The sequence below is a fragment of the Xenia sp. Carnegie-2017 genome, unplaced genomic scaffold (assembly GCF_021976095.1).
Source record: "Xenia sp. Carnegie-2017 unplaced genomic scaffold, XeniaSp_v1 HiC_scaffold_29, whole genome shotgun sequence".
NCBI lineage: Eukaryota > Metazoa > Cnidaria > Anthozoa > Malacalcyonacea > Xeniidae > Xenia > Xenia sp. Carnegie-2017.
Window position 1 is genome coordinate 117000 of NW_025813492.1, and position 25912 is coordinate 142911.

Sequence of the window (25912 nt, forward strand, 5' to 3'; positions counted from 1 at the left end):
TGGTGGTACAAGATCCCACGTATCATTCTCGATTAATGATTTGTATTCCAACTCTGTAGCTTTCTTCCATTCGTTACTGTTCTTTCCATTCCATGCTTCAGCGATAGCACTTGGCTCATAAATATCTGCGGTTAAATCTTCTCTGCAACTATATAATTCCTCATCAAATCTTTGTGGTGGTCGCCTTTCACGTCGTGGATTGATATTTTCCACATCTCTTAGAAAGTTATCTTCATACGTGGCTCCCACTGGACGATTACATGGTATTGGCACATTGTCTTCAGGATGATCCACTTCATTTGCAATTTCTCCCGTATGGTTTTCTGTATTGATAATTGCCTCGATTTCAGTAGTCTTATTAGTTGTGAGAGGAACATCTTTAACAAACTTATGGAATACACTCTCACGAAAGACGACATCCCGACTTCGGATAAACTTTTGACTGAGCACATCAAACAATTTGTAGCCTTTCGTCCCTTCAGGATATCCGATGAAGATACACTTCTTTGATTTCTCTGAAAATTTCTTTCGTTGACTTGCAGGCACGTGGGCGTAAACTAGGCATCCAAATACTCTCAGATTAGAAACATCTGGTTTCTTATTGAACAAGCATTCAAACGGTGTAACTCCATTAAGTGATACCGTCGGACTTCGATTTCTCAGATAGACAGCTGTATTCACTGCTTCTGCCCAAAATTGTAACGGCATATTACTGTGTGATAACATTGATCTGGCTGATTCAACAAGTGTCCGATTCATTCGTTCCGATACACCATTCTGTGCGGGATTATACGGCACAGTAAGTTGATGTGTAATTCCTTTCTGCTTAAGAAATTCTTTAAATTCTTTGGAACAATATTCCCACCATTGTCTGTCCGTAAAACTTTAACTGAACAACCAGTGATGTTTAAAACCATTGCATTAAATACTTTAAACTTCTCCAATACTTCATGTTTGTTCTTAATGAAATAAACATAAGTGTACCTTGAAAAATCATCAATAAAAAGAACAAAATACTTTGAACCACCAAGTGAATTTGTTGACATCGGTCCACAAACGTCACTGTGCACCAATTCAAACGGTTTAATTGCACGCTTTGCTTCCTTTTTGGGATACTTGGATTTATGATGCTTACCCATAATGCATCCCTCACATGGAGATTCTTCCTTAGGCGTAGTATCCATGCCAATAACCATATTATCATTCAGCAGTTTTGAAACATTGTTCATTCCAAGGTGACCAAAACGATAATGCCATAACATTAATTTATCATCTATTGCAACATTCACATAGTTACCTTCAATGATTTTCAATACATACAGTTTTTCCAGCATTATACCACTTGCCAACAACTTTTTACCTCTAAAGATTTCACATTGATCATCTTTGAAAGTAACACACGCTCCAAGCTTTATCATGGCTCTTACAGAAAGCAAATTCCTACCTAGATCTGGTACATACAACACATCTCGCAAACTTATCTTCTGAGGTCTTTCATTTGCATCAGCAATAATACGGCAAACCCCTTTACCATATGCAAGAATACTTCTATTATCTCCAAGATTAACAATTGATGGATTTGAAAATTGAACATATTCAATCAAATTGCTCTTATTATAGGTCATGTGCTGTGTGGCACCTGAGTCGATAATCCAGCTGTTATTATTCCATGAACTTGAGGTATACAATGCTTCGTCTTCCACCATATTATCATCATCTTCTTTCTCTACACACGTAGCAGATTCACCTTTCTTTCTTTCATTACTTTTCTTGTTCTTGTCGTCGAGGACCTTTTTCTTTGACAGTCACGAGCAAAATGCCCTCTTTCATGACAGTTGTGACACTTCCCTTTAAATACATATTGTTGCTTTCTTTCTCATATTTCTTCCAGCAGCAAATGCTCCTTCAGGATCCTTTCCGTCTTGTCGTCGATCAACATCATTTAACAACATGTTTTTCACTTTGTCGTAAGATAAGGAGTCATCACCTATTGCATCCAGGGCTGTAATCAAGGGTTTGAACTCTTCAGGCAAACTCGCTAAGAGTGTCATTGCCAGTTCTTTGTCATCAACTTCTACCCCATTTCTTTTAGCTGGTCATGCAATGTTCTTAAGTGACTAATATGCTCCAACATGCTTTCTCCTGAACGATAACGGCAAGCGTAGTATTGTTGTCTCAATCTCACTTTCTGTAACAGAGATTCTCTAGCAAATTGCTTCTTTAGAGCGTCCCATGCTTCTTTTGCAGTTGTGGTATGGCGTACATGAATTTGATATTCTGGTTCGATAGCCAGACAGATGTGAGTCCATGCCTTCTTCGCATTACGCGCAAAACTCTGACGAACTTCGGCACTTTCCGACGTAAGTTGAGCAGTACCCTCAGCATGTTCAAACAGATCAAGGCTTTCTAAGTATAAACGCATGTTAAAAGACCAGGTCCGATAGTTCGACCCATTTAACTTCGCAAATTTGAACGAATTCAATTCAGCCATATTGACTTTATATTCGACCGCAAAATACTTATAGAAATATTTTATAAAATCGTCGACTTGTTCGATTCACATGTAGACCATAGCATTCTGGGCCCATAACCTGTTAGATTTAGAGGTTTTACCGAACATCAGATAGAATCATAAAGGAGTTTGACAACATAACGATTGACAATATATTTTAACATAACATGTGCTCTCTTCTATATGGCAGAACAACAACGATATTACGTAACAGTAGTCACGTGGACTCGTAATATACATAAATGATTATTATAAATATGTTTCCCTTCTAACAGAATCATCTGCATCGCCGACGACATCGTAGTTTACGGCAAAGACGACAGGACACATGACGAAAATCTTTTGCGAGTGATGGAGAGAACCAAAGAACGTAACCTGTCTCTCAATTATGACAAATGCCACATCAAGCAGAGCAGCATTGGCTTCTACGGACACATCTTGACTAGCGAAGGAATCAAACCCGACACATCCAAGGTATCTGCCATCAAAGACATGAAGCAACCTCAGAATGTGAGCCAGTTGCTATCATTCCTGTCATCAGCCAAATACCTCGCTCCATTCACTCCAGATCTATCTGATCTCTGCGCACCACTCAACAAACTCACTCGAAAAGATGTTGAATTCCAGTGGGGACCTGAACATCAGGAAGCTTTCGAGCGAATCAAAGGCAACATCGCAAATGTTGGAGTCCTAGCTTATTTCGACCCGACAAGGCCTGTGACAATCCAGTGTGACGCATCAACGGAAGGACTCGGAGCCATACTCTATCAAGACAACAAGCCAGTAACAGTTGCCAGCAAGACCCTAACGAACACAGAACAGAACTATAGCAATATCGAGCGAGAGATGCTTGCCATAGTTTTCGCTTTGACAAGATTTCATCACTACACGTATGGACGCCACGTATTAGTGGAATCAGATCACAAACCCTTGGAATCAATTACTAAGAAACCAGTCTCATCTGCAAGTCCCCGGATTAAGCGAATGCTACTCAAGATCCAACCATATGACTACACTGTGAAATATGTTCCTGGAAAACAATTGCCAGTTCCCGACATGCTTTCAAGATCACCACTTCCTGGACCAGAGATACCTCAACTAGACGTCAGCATCGGATCTCTTGCACATATGACTACGAGCCGGCTCGAAAAAGTCAAGATTGCAACACATCTTGATCCGTTACTTCAGAAACTTACACACCAAGTCATGGTAGGATGGCCTGAGCATCGCCAAAACTGCCCCATCGACCTTCACCAGTTCTGGAATTTCCGTGACGAGATAGCTGTACATGATGGTATTCTCATGAAAGGTGATCGTGTAATCATCCCAAAGACATGCCAAGCCGAGATACTTCACCAGATACACACAGGACATCAAGGAATCGAGAAATGTCGACTTCGTGCTAGACAAGCTGTCTACTGGCATGGCATTGACAAAGACATCAAGGACATGGTAAAAAGATGTGCTTCCTGCCAGCAACACCAAACTTCAAATCCTAAAGAAACGATAATTCAACAAGAAGCACTGAAACCTTGGGAAGTCGTGTCATCAGACTTGTATCACTGGAACAATGCCAACTACCTGTTACTTGTCGACTACTATTCCTCATACTTTGTTGTGAGGAAACTATCATCAACCAGATCTTCAGACATCATCAGCAAACTTAAGGCCATTTTCTCTGAGTTTGGCATACCCCGAAAATTAGTGAGTGACAATGGCCCTCAGTATGCATCACAAGACTTCGAGAATTTCACCAAGGAATATGGATTCGAACACTCAACCAGTAGTCCACACTACCATCAAGCTAACGGGAAGGTTGAACGCTTCGTCGCTACTGTGAAGAATACCTTACAAAAATGCAAAGAAACGCATCAAGACCCAGCATTAGCTCTTTTGGCTGTACGAAACACACCAATTTCCTCTACAGTACCTTCACCAGCGGAACTTATGTTCCAACGTAAAATCGACGATGGACTTTCGTTCAAGAGTTCCTTTCACCAGACCGCTCAACAAGACATTTCTCAGCACAGACAACGCCATGTCCAGCGATACGACAAAAGAGCCCGCGATCGACCAGATCTTGCTATTGGCCAGAGTGTACGGATACAGAATCCAACCACCAAACTCTGGGATCCTGCTATTGTTACACAGAAACTAGTAGAACCAAGATCATATGAAGTCAAAGCTAGCAATGGAGCCACCTATCGCTGCAACAGAAGGCATATCAACACCACAAATGAAGACTTCACCAACACAGATACAGAAGACCTTACAACTTACTCAGAAACTGAACCGCTGCCAGACGATCCAGCAAGGACAACTTCACCCCCTTGTTGCGCAGTACCACAAGATAATATTGTCATAACCAGATCAGGAAGAATTAGCAAACCCCCACAGAGACTTATTAATATGTAGCTACTTGACATTAGAGAAAGGGAATGTTATGATATACTCACGTTAGATTTGTTTACATTCATATTCATATGCAAATTGTTATAGAATCACGTGATATGTAAATTACCTCGTGGTATGTAAAATGAATTTTTATTAAAGAGTTCAAGTCGATACTACAACACTTGCGCTCTAAAATGACACTGCATGCTAAATAGCACTTGGACACGGATCGTAAATCGTTTTAAAGATCGCAAATACCATGGTGAATGGCAAAAGTAATAAGTCAATAGTTCTTAAAAGAACTGTTTTAAGCACAGAAAACTAACCCAATAGTTCTAAAAAAACTGTTATGAAACTAAACCACAGAATGCATTTCGGCAGACTACTCCTCAGGTGTCAACGTGTGCTAAATGAAAAGCACGACGAAGTCTCTATTTTATTATACAAATAGTAACAAACAATAACATGGAGTGCTCTCTTTTCTGCAGTGTGAGGAGATTTACCCTCATCCAAGATGCCTGGAATCAAAATACGTGATGAAGATCGAGAAAAAATCAACGCGAAGTATATTTGTACTCGCTGTCATCTCCTCCTTGTCAATCCAATGCAGACAATGTGTGGACACTTGTTTTGTCAATCTTGTATTAACATTATACCTGGGTAAGATAATTTTCTGTCAAAACTGTCAACTGAAAGTGTGGTTTAAAGTTGTCGATTAAATAGATTATTTGCAATGTTGTATCTCATCCAATGTTGTATCGTGTGTTCCAACCACAGGTATAAGCTGATGTGTGATCATATATCCTAAATTGCCATATGGATTTACATGCCCCTATGTAGTTTCTCTTATCTAGGCGTCGTGATTTTTTATCTCTATGTGGTATCTTACATTTCATTTATACACGACGTATTCCGAAACTCTGACATCGAGGATGTCAGCAGCGCTCATTTTTGCTTGTTATACTTCACTTAAACATGATAATTAGAACCTAAATTTACGTTCATCATAGTTCAAGCAGTTTACCGAAGATTGTCTGTTCGGTTTCTTCAACATGATCTCTGTTTTACATTTAACATTTTTGCTACTTATTTTCATGTTCTTTTAATCTGTAGAGATCCTGATCCAAAATGTCCTGAAGATCAAGAAAAATTTTAAAAGGTTTTAAAAGGAAACTTCCATACAGCTTTATCAATTGTTGATTGAGAAACTCCTGTAAAATATTCTTCCATTCTCAACATCTTCATCTACTAATATGCAATTATTACACTAATCTTTGAACTTCTATGAAACTTATATACAGGTTTTCCTGATGCTTTTACGAAACGTGAGTTGAAAAGTATTCGTTTACATTGTCCTTCTGAACAATGTGAATGGTTTGGCAACTACGAAGAATTGGAAGTGAGTTGATAAATTTATTAAAAAAGTTTGGTATTTTTACTTATTAATTTTTTTTTGTCAGGGTCATTATCAAGTTTGTGAGCATGCGCTCATCAGCTGCGTACATAAGCAGTGTAACATTCAGTTACCTCGCTCTCTCCTTGGTGAACATTTGAAGAATGAATGTGAATATCGCAATGTAAAATGTGAATATTGTGGTAAAGATGTCCCGTATGCTTTACTTAAGGTATGCGGAATATTCTCAGGCGGATTAAAGGAAAATAGAATTGAGATATAGCCAAAAGTGCTAATCTGTGTTCATTACGATGTATTTATACCCGTTGGGTCATATCGTTGGACTGTTTGCACAAAAATACAGGAGTAAATTAAATGAGCGCTTTTCTCTTGTTTCAATATTTATAAAATTGTATGACTTTAAACGTCATTATATTTTTGTCTATCATTTGTTACCCACCATCTTTCTATATTTCAAGACATTATACCGTATTTTACTTTCTAAGTTTTGTTTACTTCATTTAACATTTAGGATCACATGGAAAATGTGTGTGAGTATTATCCTGTGGTTTGTAAATATTGTAAGAAAAGATACCAAGGAAAGATATTGAACAACATCAAAGTACGACATGTGATGAAGTGCCGACTAAATGTGAATTTCAAGCTATTGGATGTAACCATGATAAAGTAAGAGAATATAAAATGATTTGTTATCACATGTCCGCACTGAAGTATTCAACTTTGAAACTGTTTCTAAACAAAATTTTCATCAAGAACCCTTGACATGATTCTACATTTGTACTGTTGAATTACAAGTTCGCATACTTGATTTTATTAACACCCTGGTTGTTATAATTTTATTAGATTTAATTATATTTCAATATTTATATTTAATTATATTTGTTTTGAAACATCGATTTATTGTAGCTAATTTGTAATTTTGTGTGAGGAATATGTTGGTATTATCTTTGTCTTTTTTTCACAGACTATAAAACGAAGGGAGATCCGACAACATTTGAATGACAATCTAATTGATCATGTGAGCCTCCTGTTACGATATGTTATGGCATTTGTTACACAGTTAAGTAACTATGTACCACGTCCAGAGTTTACCACTGCTGTTCAAAACATGGCTGACCAAGTTACTGCTGTTCGTGCAGATCTTTCAGAGAAATTTGTTATGTTAGTGGGTAAACTTACAGGTCTTGAAAGAAGGATTGAGAGTCTCGAGGCTCGTGGTGATAACGATAGTAATAATGCCAACTCGTCATTAGAGGTTTCTTTGATGCGTGATAAAATTCCAACTCTCGAACGACAAGTGAGAGAAAATTCCTCAACTTTACTATGATATCGTGAGCGCTTAGATCAAATTGATGAATCACTAGCTAGAAACACGGTGAAGATTACGGACCTTGAAGCGCAACGTGGCTCGCATGCACTGGGGTCGAATAAAGCCATACACAGCTACAATGGTACGTTACTTTGGAAAATAGATAACTACAATAGGAAAAGACAGGACGCCATTAATGGTATCAAAACAGCATTGTACAGTGCACCATTCTACAGTTCTCAATATGGTTACAAGATGTGTGTAAGATCTATATGAATGGTGATGGTTTTGGAAAGGGAACTCATTTATCTTTGTTCTTTGTTGTCATGAAAGGTAAAAGCATTTCAGTATTTTTAATCTCTACCGCCTTAAGTTTGTCGGGGGCCTTGTGTTGCAGGTTACATTTCAATATTTTCTCGTCAAATGACTCTGAAGATGACTACCGCTAAGGTTGTAGTAACGTCAGTCAACAACAACAATAACAGGACTATACCAACCTGGACGATATACATTTAGAAACATGTAGCGATACTCCCGGTTTCAAACCACTTACTTTTTTACAATATCTATGTAATAATCTAAGATTAAACAAGATGCCAACTCAGGCGAGTAAGAACAATTCAAACCAAACCCAACACCGTCACTTGTAGGCAAACTTAACAGCAAGATCTTCTCTATGAGAAAATCTTCAACAGATTATATGTAGCATATGAATTTATGAATATGAGTTTTTTGCCAATTATTAATCTGCCGCTGTCCATTAGTAAGCAAAACTGTCAGTTGTATCACAATTACTTAGAGAAAGATAATTAGTTTTTTGGTTTAATTTTTTCCAGCTGAAAGCAGAGTTAGGATGTATTTTGGAGAAGAGTGATGTTGTGCAAGATATGAAGGAACGATGGAATTTGCACAGATATAAAATGCTGTCTGCTATTAAAAATACAAAGCAAAAGAATGTCAGCACTATCCTTGAAGAGCTGGAGGATTTTCGAGTTGAAGATGAGAAAGGTTGGTGTAAAAATCAATAAGTTAAAATCCCTATTTATACTGAAGTGTTAATGCTTTAGAGAGTGATAATGGTAATATATTCATTCTATGCTATGTTGATTATTTTAGAGGTGAAGAACCGGTGTATAATGGCATGTTTGCCTTTTGTGTTAGATGACCAACGCACCCATCGAGATATGAACAAAAAGCTATTTTGGGACATTGTTGATGTAAGAGTTGGTATTGTCACAAATAATATTTTCTGCATAAATGTGTGAAAAAATTGATGAATAATTTTATCTCTGTTGAAGGGTTAAAGATTAGGGGAAGTTCAAGAGATCATTAACAAAAGTTCGTCTCCTAGACTCCTATCAACAGGAACGTTAAGAAACATTCATTCAATAATGTTGGTGGCTGAGGGGATGATTGTGGCAAAGCTGAAAACGGAAAATATTGTCAATGCAGTTATTATTTTACTTAGTTCTTTTTATACTTTTAATGCTGAGTATCCTAAAGGTGTTAATGGACATGGCAAAAATGTATTTATTCTTTTAGAACATTTGCTTTTAAATTCGAGTGGCAATTGTAAGGCTCAATTGCCAACTTTTGTCGATAATTTTATTTCTTCTATGAAGTAGAAAACTTTTGTAGTGTTAATTAATGGCATGTAGTAGAGGTTTTAAGTATTCTGTGTTTGCAAAAAATGTGCTATTTCTAATTGTGTGATTGATTTTCTTTAGCTTAGTTAAAAAGATCCTCTATATTGGTCAAATGGTCATGGATATGCACCTGAAAAAAATGCTTATTTAATGGTAAAAACAACCAAATAAAATTGGTCAAATAAATTGGTAAATTTACCATTTTGTTTTGGTATTTTGACCAATTTAGGAATTGGTTGTTTTGACCTATAAAAGACATCGTTCAATATCTTCACGACACCATGACCTTCCGCAGCTCCTTTTGCAATTGTCCAATTCACGATGGAGCCACATTTTATTAAAATCTTCACAGCACTTTAAAAGAAAGAAACAGAAATAAGGAAAATACACGTTGATGATGTAGCGATTTCTACTGTAGTCTTCTGTTTGTACGTAACATATTATAAATAACAAAATTGTGTTATTGTCTTCAATGTTCTTTTAACTGAACTACAAGACCAACTGTGGACTATGATGATATTTCAAAACACAGTTCTAGTTTCTTTCATACTTCAATATCATACACAATAACATCACGTTGTTGTGATGTACTCAGGTATAGTAACAAGATAATCATTCTCTTCAATGTCTGCCAACTGAATACAATACCAACTGTAGACTATGATGATATTTTAAAATACAGTTCTAGTTTCTTTCATATCTTTAATATCATAGATAATAACATCACGTTGTTGTGATGTACTCAGGTATAGTAACAGGATAATCATTCCCTTCAATGTCTGCCAACTGAACTACAATACTAACTGTAGACTGTGCTGATATTTCAAAAGACAGTTCTAGTTTCTTTCATATCTTAATATTATACGTAAATAATAACATCACGATGTTGGGATTTATTCAGGTATCGTAAAAAAGGGGTTTTTCCATAAGACATCACTTAAAAATTAAAAACTCTGAAAATACATACTCCTCTTGTTCTATCCCAACCAAGGACTCGCCGTCAACCTCAATGATTTGGTCACCGGGACTCACACGGCCATCCTAAAACACAAAGAAAACAAAAATTATCAATTTATCCAATAAAAAGAATTCTTAAAAATGTCCAAAACATCAATCGACGTACCACAGCAGCTGGTCCATTGGCAATAACCTCTTTAACGTTTATACCAGATTTTCCCTGACCGCCGCCCTGAAATATAATGCGTTTTTTTGGATATGCAGGACTAACTCTTTTCCTGGATTTTTACTAACGAGAGGACTTGGGTTGGTACACATAGTTTTGATTCATACTCCTTCAACGATTGTACAACCATCAAGAGCAGGGAGAGGGGAATTTTGGGACCAATACCAGCCTGATAATGCCAGGGGGAGATAGACTAGGGGCATTACAAACTTAATGATAGCCGCGGCGGGAGAAGAAGTAAAGAAATTGAAGATTTTCACCTTAGCAGCTACGATGCTGACGCCCATTCCCTTGTTTCCTTTATTTAAAGTAATTTTAATAGTCTACAAAATAAACAACATAAAAACCGTTAAATTAATTGAAGATAAAATCCCCTGGATTTAAGATTCAATCCATGGCTTTAGGTCCGTGACATAGGATTGAGCCTATGGAGAGAGATTTTTCATTCAGCCCAAAGAATGTACATAATCTTTCACAATTAGATCATTCACACAAAATATCCAATTCCATGATTTAAAATTGAGTCGCATGGAGCCCGCGAATGAAAAATTCGAATCTACACTTACGCAATTAAAAATTTCGCCACATGATTTAAACATAATCCCAAGGTTTGTAAGAGTTATTCACATGATATAAAACTTAATCCTGTGATTAAGGATTATAAGTTCAAGATAAAGACATACGTATACTGTAAACAAACCTCTAAAGGAGGACCCTCGGTTACTAAAAATTCAAAGAGAAAGAAAATTGTCGTGAGCAAACATAAAATCATCTTTTGAAAAACAAATGAACATCATGGAGCAAATTTACCTTCAACAGCCTCAAAATGAACTGTCCAGTATCCGGATGCCTTTGGTTGGATTGTAAGTTTGCATAAACCTTTAGAAGGGACAATGAGGAGCAATGAAGAACATTACGAGATTTAGAAATAACTACGTATAACATGGGCGAAAGAGCTAGGGTTAACATCAGTATTATGATGAATATGTAAATAGGGCAATTTAGAGCAATGAGGAACATGATGAATATGTATGTATAAAATTCGAAGTATAACTGATCAGCAATTGTGTCATTTTTCTTATATCAAGTATTGAGTTGGTAATGAACCTTTTGGAAGATTTTTTATTTCATAAAAATTATATATTTTAACTACAGTCAAATTAAATTATTTTTGCTAAGGATAGGTAAATTTTCCATGAAAAGTTTTAATCTAGAAAGAAACTTCTACGAAAGCTCTTCTTTATATGTTTTATATGTTTTAAAATTTTGGAAAACATTGCAGGAAAAACATCGGAAAGCATGAATAAAACTGGTAAAAGGAAACTTGATCGTTTCTCGATGAATTCGGCGGGTCGAAACACGAGGATTGAGATTATCCAATCCAGCTACCTGGGGCAATTAGAGGAGAAAGGAACTCCTAACTCCTTCAATCCTGGTGGCACGCCGCAAGTATTCTCGACGAAATAACTATCGTCAGGAAGTAAGAATGGTAATTGTAGTTCCGATTCTTCTTCAAGATTTACTTCATCTCCATCAATGCGGGCGCTCTGGTCAGCGGTTCTCTCCGCAATACTAACTGCTTTTTCGATGAGGTCCAAAGAAACGGGAGGCTTGTCCCTCTCTGGCTGATAAAAGTCCAAAAGTTGACGTATTTGAAGTGAGTTGAATTTGAAGCAATTTGATGCGATGTTTGCCGAATCTTGCTTCAGCATTTGTAGTAGCAATGATGCCTGGTGGTGGAAGGATAAACAAGGATTAACATACATAGTATATTATATGATGTATAGTATATTGTGTGATGATCGCGGACGGGATTCATTATGTAGTACACTACTTATAACAGACTGTCAAAGTAATAGATACAGGGGGTCGTTACAAAAGAAAGGTGAGGGACAGGGAGACCATTTAAGAACAATGCTAATGGGTACAAGGGATCATTTAAGAACAATGCTAATGTACACAAGGGATCATTTAAGAACAAAGGTAACGGTTACAAGGGATCATTTAAGAACAGTGCTAATGTATATAAGGGATCATTTAAGAACAGTGCAAATGTATACGATGGATCATTTTTTAGAGCAAAGGTATTGTTCACCAAAATGTCTCTACACTGATGAGCAAAGGTATTGTTTATTAAATGTCTCTACACCAATGAGCAAAGGTATTGTTCACCAAAATGTCTCTACACCGATGAGCAAAGGTATTGTTCATCAAAATGTCTCTACGCCGATGACCAAAGGTATTGTTCACCAAAATGTCTCTAAGTTAATGAGCAAAGGTATTGTTCACCAAAATGTCTCTACGTTGATGAGCAAAGGTATTGTTCACCAAAATGTCTCTACGCCAATGAGCAAAAGTATTGTTCACCAAAATGTCTCTATACCGATGAGCAAAGGTATTGTTCACTAAAATGTCTCTACGCCAATGAGCAAAGGTATTGTTCACCAAAATTTCTCTACGTTGATGAGCAAAGGTATTGTTCACCAAAATGTCTCTACGCCAATGAGCAAAGGTATTTTTCACCAAAAGGTCTCTACACCGATGAGCAAAGGTATTGTTCACAAAATGTCTCTACGCCAATGAGCAAAGGTATTGTTCATCAAAATGTCTCTACGCCAATGAGCAAAGGTATTGTTCACCAAAATGTCTCTACACTGATGAGCAAAGGTATTGTTCACCAAAATGTCTCTAAGTTGATGAGCAAAGGTATTGTTCATCAAAATGTCTCTACGCCAATGAGCAAAGGTATTTTTCACCAAAATGTCTCTACACCGATGAGCAAAGGTATTGTTCACCAAAATGTCTCTACGCCAATGAGCAAAGGCATTGTTCATCAAAATGTCTCTACGCCGATGACAAAAGGTATTGTTCACCAAAATGTCTCTAAGTTAATGAGCAAAGGTATTGTTCACCAAAATGTCTCTACGCCGATGACCAAAGGTATTGTTCACCAAAATGTCTCTAAGTTAATGAGCAAAGGTATTGTTCATCAAAATGTCTCTACGCCGATGACCAAAGGTATTGTTCACCAAAATTTCTTTACGCCAATGAGCAAAGGTATTGTTCACCAAAATGTCTCTACGCCAATGAGCAAAGCTATTGTTCATCAAAATGTCTCTACACTGATGAGCAAAGGTATTGTTCACCAAAATGTCTCTACGTTGATGAGCAAAGGTATTGTTCATCAAAATGTCTCTACACCGATAAGCAAAGGTATTGTTCACCAAAATGTCTCTACGTTGATGGGCAAAGGTATTGTTCATCAAAATGTCTCTACGCCAATGAGCAAAGGTATTGTTCACCAAAATGTCTCTACACTGATGAGCAAAGGTATTGTTCACCAAAATGTCTCTAAGTTGATGAGCAAAGGTATTGTTCATCAAAATGTCTCTACGCCAATGAGCAAAGGTATTTTTCACCAAAATGTCTCTACACCGATGAGCAAAGGTATTGTTCACCAAAATGTCTCTACGCCAATGAGCAAAGGTATTGTTCATCAAAATGTCTCTACGCCGATGAGCAAAGGTATTGTTCACCAAAATGTCTCTAAGTTAATGAGCAAAGGTATTGTTCACCAAAATGTCTCTACGCCGATGACCAAAGGTATTGTTCACCAAAATGTCTCTACGTTAATGAGCAAAGGTATTGTTCATCAAAATGTCTCTACGCCGATGAGCAAAGGTATTGTTCACCAAAATGTCTCTACGCCAATGAGCAAAGGTATTGTTCACCAAAATGTCTCTACGCCAATGAGCAAAGCTATTGTTCATCAAAATGTCTCTACACTGATGAGCAAAGGTATTGTTCACCAAAATGTCTCTACGTTGATGAGCAAAGGTATTGTTCATCAAAATGTCTCTACACCGATGAGCAAAGGTATTGTTCACCAAAATGTCTCTACGTTGATGGGCAAAGGTATTGTTCATCAAAATGTCTCTACGCCAATGAGCAAAGCTATTGTTCATCAAAATGTCTCTACACTGATGAGCAAAGGTATTGTTCATCAAAATGTCTCTAAGCCAATGAGCAAAGGTATTGTTCACCAAAATGTCTCTACACCAATGAGCAAAGGTATTGTTCACCAAAATGTCTCTAGGTCGATGAGCAAAGGTATTGTTCATCAAAATGTCTCTACGCCGATGAGCAAAATATTGTTCATCAAAATGTCTCTACGCCAATGAGCAAAGGTATTGTTCATCAAAATGTCTCTACGCTGATGAGCAAAGGTATTGTTCATCAAAATGTCTCTACGTTAATGAGCAAAGGTATTGTTCATCAAAATGTCTCTACGCCAATGAGCAAAGGTATTGTTCACCAAAATGTCTCTACACCGATGAGCAAAGGTATTGTTCACCAAAATGTCTCTACGCCAATGAGCAAAGGTATTGTTCATCAAAATGTCTCTACGCCGATGAGCAAAGGTATTGTTCACCAAAATGTCTCTAAGTTAATGAGCAAAGGTATTGTTCACCAAAATGTCTCTACGCCGATGAGCAAAGGTATTGTTCACAAAATGTCTCTAAGTTAATGAGCAAAGGTATTGTTCATCAAAATGTCTCTACGCCGATGAGCAAAGGTATTGTTCACCAAAATGTCTCTACGCCAATGAGCAAAGGTATTGTTCACTAAAATGTCTCTACGCCAATGAGCAAAGCTATTGTTCATCAAAATGTCTCTACACTGATGAGCAAAGGTATTGTTCACCAAAATGTCTCTACGTTGATGAGCAAAGGTATTGTTCATCAAAATGTCTCTACACCGATGAGCAAAGGTATTGTTCACCAAAATGTCTCTACGTCGATGGGCAAAGGTATTGTTCATCAAAATGTCTCTACGCCAATGAGCATATTGTTCACCAAAATGTCTCTACGTCGATGAGCAAAGGTATTGTTCATCAAAATGTCTCTACACTGATGAGCAAAGGTATTGTTCATCAAAATGTCTCTAAGCCAATGAGCAAAGGTATTGTTCACCAAAATGTCTCTACACCAATGAGCAAAGGTATTGTTCACCAAAATGTCTCTACGCCAATGAGCAAAGGTATTGTTCATCAAAATGTCTCTACGCCGATGACAAAAGGTATTGTTCACCAAAATGTCTCTACGTCGATGGGCAAAGGTATTGTTCATCAAAATGTCTCTACGCCAATGAGCAAAGCTATTGTTCATCAAAATGTCTCTACACTGATGAGCAAAGGTATTGTTCACCAAAATGTCTCTATACCAATGAGCAAAGGTATTGTTCACCAAAATGTCTCTACGTCGATGAGCAAAGGTATTGTTCACCAAAATGTCTCTACACCGATGAGCAAAGGTATTGTTCACTAAAATGTCTCTACGCCAATGAGCAAAGGTATTGTTCATCAAAATGTCTCTACGCCAATGAGCAAAGCTATTGTTCATCAAAATGTCTCTACACTGATGAGCAAAGGTATTGTTCACTAAAATGTCTCTACGCCAATGAGCAAAGGTATTGTTCACCAAAATGTCTCTACGTCGATGAGCAAAGTTATTGTTCACCAAAATGTCTCTACACTGATGAGCAAAGGTATTGTTCACCAAAATGTCTCTACGTTGATGAGCAAAGGTATTGTTCACCAAAATGTCTCTACGCCAATGAGCAAAGGTATTGTTCACCAAAATGTCTCTACACCGATGAGCAAAGGTATTGTTCACCAAAATGTCTCTACGCCAATGAGCAAAGGTATTGTTCATCAAAATGTCTCTACACTGATGAGCAAAGGTATTGTTCACCAAAATGTCTCTACGTTGATGAGCAAAGGTATTGTTCATCAAAATGTCTCTACGCCAATGAGCAAAGGTATTGTTCACCAAAATGTCTCTACGTCGATGAGCAAAGGTATTGTTCACCAAAATGTCTCTACGCTGATGAGCAAAGGTATTGTTCACCAAAATGTCTCTACGCCAATGAGCAAAGGTATTGTTCACCAAAATGTCTCTACACCGATGAGCAAAGGTATTGTTCACCAAAATGTCTCTACGCCAATGAGCAAAGGTATTGTTCATCAAAATGTCTCTACGCCGATGAGCAAAGGTATTGTTCACCAAAATGTCTCTACGTTGATGAGCAAAGGTATTGTTCACCAAAATGTCTCTACGCCGATGAGCAAAGGTATTGTTCACCAAAATGTCTCTACGCCAATGAGCAAAGGTATTGTTCATCAAAATGTCTCTACGATGAGCAAAGGTATTGTTCACCAAAATGTCTCTACGCCGATGAGCAAAGGTATTGTTCACCAAAATGTCTCTACACCAATGAGCAAAGGTATTGTTCATCAAAATGTCTCTACACCGATGAGCAAAGGTATTGTTCACCAAAATGTCTCTACGCCAATGAGCAAAGGTATTGTTCACCAAAATGTCTCTACGTCGATGAGCAAAGGTATTGTTCACCAAAATGTCTCTACACTGATGAGCAAAGGTATTGTTCACCAAAATGTCTCTACACCGATGAGCAAAGGTATTGTTCACTAAAATGTCTCTACGCCAATGAGCAAAGGTATTGTTCACCAAAATGTCTCTACGCCAATGAGCAAAGGTATTGTTCACCAAAATGTCTCTACGCCAATGAGCAAAGGTATTGTTCACCAAAATGTCTCTACACCAATGAGCAAAGGTATTGTTCACCAAAATGTCTCTACGCCGATGAGCAAAGGTATTGTTCACCAAAATGTCTCTACGTTGATGAGCAAAGGTATTGTTCACCAAAATGTCTCTACACCGATGAGCAAAGGTATTGTTCACCAAAATGTCTCTACGCCAATGAGCAAAGGTATTGTTCATCAAAATGTCTCTACACCGATGAGCAAAGGTATTGTTCATCAAAATGTCTCTACGCCAATGAGCAAAGGTATTGTTCACCAAAATGTCTCTACGCCAATGAGCAAAGGTATTGTTCACCAAAATGTCTCTACGCCAATGAGCAAAGGTATTGTTCACCAAAATGTCTCTACGCCGATGAGCAAAGGTATTGTTCACCAAAATGTCTCTACGTTGATGAGCAAAGGTATTGTTCACCAAAATGTCTCTACGCCGATGAGCAAAGGTATTGTTCACCAAAATGTCTCTACGCCAATGAGCAAAGGTATTGTTCACCAAAATGTCTCTACGCCAATGAGCAAAGGTATTGTTCACCAAAATGTCTCTACACCGATGAGCAAAGGTATTGTTCACCAAAATGTCTCTACGCCGATGAGCAAAGGTATTGTTCACCAAAATGTCTCTACGTCGATGAGCAAAGGTATTGTTCACCAAAATGTCTCTACGCCGATGAGCAAAGGTATTGTTCACCAAAATGTCTCTACGTTGATGAGCAAAGGTATTGTTCATCAAAATGTCTCTACGCCGATGAGCAAAGGTATTGTTCACCAAAATGTCTCTACGTTGATGAGCAAAGGTATTGTTCATCAAAATGTCTCTACGCCAATGAGCAAAGGTATTGTTCATCAAAATGTCTCTACGCCAATGAGCAAAGGTATTGTTCACCAAAATGTCTCTACGCCGATGAGCAAAGGTATTGTTCACCAAAATGTCTCTACGCCAATGAGCAAAGGTATTGTTCACCAAAATGTCTCTACGCCGATGAGCAAAGGTATTGTTCATCAAAATGTCTCTACGCCAATGAGCAAAGGTATTGTTCATCAAAATGTCTCTACGCTGATGAGCAAAGGTATTGTTCACCAAAATGTCTCTACGCCAATGAGCAAAGGTATTGTTCACCAAAATGTCTCTACGCCGATGAGCAAAGGTATTGTTCACCAAAATGTCTCTACGCCAATGAGCAAAGGTATTGTTCATCAAAATGTCTCTACGCCAATGAGCAAAGGTATTGTTCACCAAAATGTCTCTACACCAATGAGCAAAGGTATTGTTCACCAAAATGTCTCTACGTCGATGAGCAAAGGTATTGTTCATCAAAATGTCTCTACACCGATGAGCAAAGGTATTGTTCACCAAAATGTCTCTACGTTGATGAGCAAAGGTATTGTTCATCAAAATGTCTCTACGCCAATGAGCAAAGGTATTGTTCATCAAAATGTCTCTACGCCGATGAGCAAAGGTATTGTTCACCAAAATGTCTCTACGCCAATGAGCAAAGGTATTGTTCACCAAAATGTCTCTACACCGATGAGCAAAGGTATTGTTCACCAAAATGTCTCTACGCCAATGAGCAAAGGTATTGTTCATCAAAATGTCTCTACGCCGATGAGCAAAGGTATTGTTCACCAAAATGTCTCTACGCCAATGAGCAAAGGTATTGTTCACCAAAATGTCTCTACGCCGATGAGCAAAGGTATTGTTCATCAAAATGTCTCTACGCCAATGAGCAAAGGTATTGTTCACCAAAATGTCTCTACGCCAATGAGCAAAGGTATTGTTCACCAAAATGTCTCTACACCGATGAGCAAAGGTATTGTTCACCAAAATGTCTCTACGCCAATGAGCAAAGGTATTGTTCATCAAAATGTCTCTACGCCGATGAGCAAAGGTATTGTTCACCAAAATGTCTCTACGTTAATGAGCAAAGGTATTGTTCACCAAAATGTCTCTACGCCGATGAGCAAAGGTATTGTTCACCAAAATGTCTCTACGCCAATGAGCAAAGGTATTGTTCATCAAAATGTCTCTACGCCGATGAGCAAAGGTATTGTTCATCAAAATGTCTCTACGCCAATGAGCAAAGGTATTGTTCACCAAAATGTCTCTACGCCAATGAGCAAAGGTATTGTTCATCAAAATGTCTCTACGCCAATGAGCAAAGGTATTGTTCACCAAAATGTCTCTACGCCGATGAGCAAAGGTATTGTTCACCAAAATGTCTCTACGAATGAGCAAAGGTATTGTTCACCAAAATGTCTCTACGTCGATGAGCAAAGGTATTGTTCATCAAAATGTCTCTACGCCAATGAGCAAAGGTATTGTTCACCAAAATGTCTCTACGCCGATGAGCAAAGGTATTGTTCACCAAAATGTCTCTACACCGATGAGCAAAGGTATTGTTCACCAAAATGTCTCTACGCCGATGAGCAAAGGTATTGTTCACCAAAATGTCTCTACGCCAATGAGCAAAGGTATTGTTCACCAAAATGTCTCTACGCCGATGAGCAAAGGTATTGTTCACCAAAATGTCTCTACGCCGATGAGCAAAGGTATTGTTCACCAAAATGTCTCTACGCCGATGAGCAAAGGTATTGTTCATCAAAATGTCTCTACGCCAATGAGCAAAGGTATTGTTCATCAAAATGTCTCTACGCTGATGAGCAAAGGTATTGTTCACCAAAATGTCTCTACGCCAATGAGCAAAGGTATTGTTCACCAAAATGTCTCTACGCCAATGAGCAAAGGTATTGTTCACCAAAATGTCTCTACACCGATGAGCAAAGGTATTGTTCACCAAAATGTCTCTACGCCAATGAGCAAAGGTATTGTTCACCAAAATGTCTCTACACCAATGAGCAAAGGTATTGTTCACCAAAATGTCTCTAGGTCGATGAGCAAAGGTATTGTTCATCAAAATGTCTCTACGCCAATGAGCAAAGGTATTGTTCACCAAAATGTCTCTACGTGATGAGCAAAGGTATTGTTCACCAAAATGTCTCTACACCAATGAGCAAAGGTATTGTTCACCAAAATGTCTCTACGTTGATGAGCAAAGGTATTGTTCACCAAAATGTCTCTACGCCGATGAGCAAAGGTATTGTTCACCAAAATGTCTCTACACCGATGAGCAAAGGTATTGTTCACCAAAATGTCTCTACGCCAATGAGCAAAGGTATTGTTCATCAAAATGTCTCTACACGATGAGCAAAGGTATTGTTCACCAAAATGTCTCTACGCCGATGAGCAAAGGTATTGTTCATCAAAATGTCTCTACGCCGATGAGCAAAGGTATTGTTCACCAAAATGTCTCTACGCCGATGAGCAAAGGTATTGTTCACCAAAATGTCTCTACGCTGATGAGCAAAGGTATTGTTCACCAAAATGTCTCTACGCCAATGAGCAAAGGTATTGTTCACCAAAATGTCTCTACGCCGATGAGCAAAGGTATTGTTCACCAAAATGTCTCTACGCCAATGAGCAAAGGTATTGTTCATCAAAATGTCTCTACGCCGATGAGCAAAGGTATTGTTCACCAAAATGTCTCTACGTTGATGAGCAAAGGTATTGTTCACCAAAATGTCTCTACGCCGATGAGCAAAGGTATTGTTCACCAAAATGTCTCTACGTCAATGAGCAAAGGTATTGTTCATCAAAATGTCTCTACGCCGATGAGCAAAGGTATTGTTCACCAAAATGTCTCTACGCCGATGAGCAAAGGTATTGTTCACCAAAATGTCTCTACACCAATGAGCAAAGGTATTGTTCACCAAAATGTCTCTACACCGATGAGCAAAGGTATTGTTCATAAAATGTCTCTACGCCAATGAGCAAAGGTATTGTTCACCAAAATGTCTCTACGTCGATGAGCAAAGGTATTGTTCACCAAAATGTCTCTACACTGATGAGCAAAGGTATTGTTCACCAAAATGTCTCTACACCGATGAGCAAAGGTATTGTTCACTAAAATGTCTCTACGCCAATGAGCAAAGGTATTGTTCACCAAAATGTCTCTACGCCAATGAGCAAAGGTATTGTTCACCAAAATGTCTCTACACCAATGAGCAAAGGTATTGTTCACCAAAATGTCTCTACACCAATGAGCAAAGGTATTGTTCACCAAAATGTCTCTACACTGATGAGCAAAGGTATTGTTCACCAAAATGTCTCTACGTTGATGAGCAAAGGTATTGTTCACCAAAATGTCTCTACACCGATGAGCAAAGGTATTGTTCACCAAAATGTCTCTACGCCAATGAGCAAAGGTATTGTTCATCAAAATGTCTCTACACCGATGAGCAAAGGTATTGTTTATCAAAATGTCTCTACACCAATGAGCAAAGGTATTGTTCACCAAAATGTCTCTACGTTGATGAGCAAAGGTATTGTTCACCAAAATGTCTCTACGCCAATGAGCAAAGGTATTGTTCATCAAAATGTCTCTACGCCGATGAGCAAAGGTATTGTTCACCAAAATGTCTCTACGTTAATGAGCAAAGGTATTGTTCACCAAAATGTCTCTACGTCGATGAGCAAAGGTATTGTTCACCAAAATGTCTCTACGCCAATGAGCAAAGGTATTGTTCACCAAAATGTCTCTACGTCGATGAGCAAAGGTATTGTTCACCAAAATGTCTCTACACCGATGAGCAAAGGTATTGTTCACCAAAATGTCTCTACGCCGATGAGCAAAGGTATTGTTCACCAAAATGTCTCTACGTCGATGAGCAAAGGTATTGTTCACCAAAATGTCTCTACGCCGATGAGCAAAGGTATTGTTCACCAAAATGTCTCTACGTTGATGAGCAAAGGTATTGTTCATCAAAATGTCTCTACACCGATGAGCAAAGGTATTGTTCACCAAAATGTCTCTACGTTGATGAGCAAAGGTATTGTTCATCAAAATGTCTCTACGCCAATGAGCAAAGGTATTGTTCATCAAAATGTCTCTACACTGATGAGCAAAGGTATTGTTCATCAAAATGTCTCTAAGCCAATAAGCAAAGGTATTGTTCACCAAAATGTCTCTACACCAATGAGCAAAGGTATTGTTCACCAAAATGTCTCTACGTCGATGAGCAAAGGTATTGTTCATCAAAATGTCTCTACGCCAATGAGCAAAGGTATTGTTCATCAAAATGTCTCTACACTGATGAGCAAAGGTATTGTTCACCAAAATGTCTCTATACCAATGAGCAAAGGTATTGTTCACCAAAATGTCTCTACGTCGATGAGCAAAGGTATTGTTCACCAAAATGTCTCTACACCGATGAGCAAAGGTATTGTTCATCAAAATGTCTCTACACTGATGAGCAAAGGTATTGTTCACCAAAATGTCTCTATACCAATGAGCAAAGGTATTGTTCACCAAAATGTCTCTACGTCGATGAGCAAAGGTATTGTTCACCAAAATGTCTCTAGGTCGATGAGCAAAGGTATTGTTCATCAAAATGTCTCTACGCCGATGAGCAAAGGTATTGTTCATCAAAATGTCTCTACGCCAATGAGCAAAGGTATTGTTCACCAAAATGTCTCTACGCTGATGAGCAAAGGTATTGTTCATCAAAATGTCTCTACGTTAATGAGCAAAGGTATTGTTCATCAAAATGTCTCTACGCCAATGAGCAAAGGTATTGTTCATCAAAATGTCTCTACACTGATGAGCAAAGGTATTGTTCATCAAAATGTCTCTACGCCATGAGCAAAGGTATTGTTCACCAAAATGTCTCTACACCAATGAGCAAAGGTATTGTTCACCAAAATGTCTCTACGCCGATGAGCAAAGGTATTGTTCACCAAAATGTCTCTACGCCAATGAGCAAAGGTATTGTTCATCAAAATGTCTCTACGCTGATGAGCAAAGGTATTGTTCACCAAAATGTCTCTACACCAATGAGCAAAGGTATTGTTCACCAAAATGTCTCTACGTCGATGAGCAAAGGTATTGTTCACCAAAATGTCTCTACACCGATGAGCAAAGGTATTGTTTATCAAAATGTCTCTACACTGATGAGCAAAGGTATTGTTCACCAAAATGTCTCTATACCAATGAGCAAAGGTATTGTTCACCAAAATGTCTCTACGCCGATGAGCAAAGGTATTGTTCACCAAAATGTCTCTACCGATATGAGCAAAGGTATTGTTCACCAAAATGTCTCTACGCCGATGAGCAAAGGTATTGTTCACCAAAATGTCTCTACGCCAATGAGCAAAGGTATTGTTCACCAAAATGTCTCTACGCCAATGAGCAAAGGTATTGTTCACCAAAATGTCTCTACGCTGATGAGCAAAGGTATTTTTCATCAAAATGTCTCTACGATGAGCAAAGGTATTGTTCACCAAAATGTCTCTACGCCAATGAGCAAAGGTATTGTTCACCAAAATGTCTCTACGCCGATGAGCAAAGGTATTGTTCACCAAAATGTCTCTACGCCGATGAGCAAAGGTATTGTTCACCAAAATGTCTCTACACCGATGAGCAAAGGTATTGTTCACCAAAATGTCTCTACGCCAATGAGCAAAGGTATTGTTCACCAAAATGTCTCTACGCTGATGAGCAAAGGTATTGTTCACCAAAATGTCTCTACGAATGAGCAAAGGTATTGTTCATCAAAATGTCTCTACGCCGATGAGCAAAGGTATTGTTCACCAAAATGTCTCTACGCCAATGAGCAAAGGTATTGTTCATCAAAATGTCTCTACGCTGATGAGCAAAGGTATTGTTCACCAAAATGTCTCTACGTTGATGAGCAAAGGTATTGTTCATCAAAATGTCTCTACGCCGATGAGCAAAGGTATTGTTCACCAAAATGTCTCTACGAATGAGCAAAGGTATTGTTCACCAAAATGTCTCTACGCCGATGAGCAAAGGTATTGTTCACCAAAATGTCTCTACGCCAATGAGCAAAGGTATTGTTCACCAAAATGTCTCTACGCCAATGAGCAAAGGTATTGTTCACCAAAATGTCTCTACGTCGATGAGCAAAGGTATTGTTCACCAAAATGTCTCTACGCCGATGAGCAAAGGTATTGTTCACCAAAATGTCTCTACGCCGATGAGCAAAGGTATTGTTCACCAAAATGTCTCTACGTCGATGAGCAAAGGTATTGTTCACCAAAATGTCTCTACGCCGATGAGCAAAGGTATTGTTCACCAAAATGTCTCTACGTTGATGAGCAAAGGTATTGTTCACCAAAATGTCTCTACACCGATGAGCAAAGGTATTGTTCACCAAAATGTCTCTACGTGATGAGCAAAGGTATTGTTCATCAAAATGTCTCTACGCCAATGAGCAAAGGTATTGTTCATCAAAATGTCTCTACGATGAGCAAAGGTATTGTTCACCAAAATGTCTCTACGCCAATGAGCAAAGGTATTGTTCACCAAAATGTCTCTACGTCGATGAGCAAAGGTATTGTTCACCAAAATGTCTCTACGCCAATGAGCAAAGGTATTGTTCATCAAAATGTCTCTACACTGATGAGCAAAGGTATTGTTCACCAAAATGTCTCTACACCAATGAGCAAAGGTATTGTTCACCAAAATGTCTCTACGTCGATGAGCAAAGGTATTGTTCACCAAAATGTCTCTACACCGATGAGCAAAGGTATTGTTCATCAAAATGTCTCTACACTGATGAGCAAAGGTATTGTTCACCAAAATGTCTCTATACCAATGAGCAAAGGTATTGTTCACCAAAATGTCTCTACGTCGATGAGCAAAGGTATTGTTCACCAAAATGTCTCTACGTCGATGAGCAAAGGTATTGTTCATCAAAATGTCTCTACGCCGATGAGCAAAAGTATTGTTCATCAAAATGTCTCTACGCCAATGAGCAAAGGTATTGTTCACCAAAATGTCTCTACGCTGATGAGCAAAGGTATTGTTCATCAAAATGTCTCTAAGTTAATGAGCAAAGGTATTGTTCATCAAAATGTCTCTACGCCAATGAGCAAAGGTATTGTTCATCAAAATGTCTCTACACTGATGAGCAAAGGTATTGTTCATCAAAATGTCTCTACGCCAATGAGCAAAGGTATTGTTCACCAAAATGTCTCTACACCAATGAGCAAAGGTATTGTTCACCAAAATGTCTCTACGTCGATGAGCAAAGGTATTGTTCATCAAAATGTCTCTACGCCAATGAGCAAAGGTATTGTTCATCAAAATGTCTCTACACTGATGAGCAAAGGTATTGTTCACCAAAATGTCTCTATACCAATGAGCAAAGGTATTGTTCACCAAAATGTCTCTACGTCGATGAAAGGTATTGTTCACCAAAATGTCTCTACACCGATGAGCAAAGGTATTGTTCATCAAAATGTCTCTACACCGATGAGCAAAGGTATTGTTCACCAAAATGTCTCTACACCAATGAGCAAAGGTATTGTTCACCAAAATGTCTCTACGTCGATGAGCAAAGGTATTGTTCACCAAAATGTCTCTACGTCGATGAGCAAAGGTATTGTTCATCAAAATGTCTCTACGCCGATGAGCAAAGGTATTGTTCATCAAAATGTCTCTACGCCAATGAGCAAAGGTATTGTTCACCAAAATGTCTCTACGCTGATGAGCAAAGGTATTGTTCACCAAAATGTCTCTACGCTGATGAGCAAAGGTATTGTTCATCAAAATGTCTCTACGTGAGCAAAGGTATTGTTCATCAAAATGTCTCTACGCCAATGAGCAAAGGTATTGTTCACCAAAATGTCTCTACACCGATGAGCAAAGGTATTGTTCACCAAAATGTCTCTACGCCAATGAGCAAAGGTATTGTTCACCAAAATGTCTCTACGCCGATGAGCAAAGGTATTGTTCACCAAAATGTCTCTACGCC

The 25912-nt window shown here is 38.3% G+C and overlaps 2 protein-coding genes and 1 long non-coding RNA gene across 3 annotated transcripts in view; 2 read left to right on the forward strand and 1 right to left on the reverse strand.

Moving 5' to 3' along the window:
• Positions 1 to 25912, forward strand: part of LOC124454030 — an 84605-nt gene that overhangs the window by 41293 nt on the left and 17400 nt on the right. The window lies entirely within an intron of this gene.
• LOC124453986 (TNF receptor-associated factor 5-like) lies at positions 4943 to 8962 on the forward strand. The gene is given in 10 exon segments (XM_047004801.1): positions 4943 to 5568; positions 6208 to 6305; positions 6367 to 6531; positions 6832 to 6921; positions 7285 to 7575; positions 7648 to 7894; positions 7897 to 7976; positions 8466 to 8637; positions 8746 to 8856; positions 8928 to 8962. Coding segments are annotated over 10 exon segments (1437 nt in total). The 5' UTR covers positions 4943 to 5420.
• Positions 9588 to 11945, reverse strand: LOC124454035. The gene is made up of 7 exons (XR_006951308.1): positions 11848 to 11945; positions 11269 to 11337; positions 11159 to 11181; positions 10719 to 10781; positions 10399 to 10464; positions 10243 to 10316; positions 9588 to 9629 (listed from the first exon to the last, which is right to left on the reverse strand). It is a non-coding gene; the product is annotated as an uncharacterized LOC124454035 (long non-coding RNA).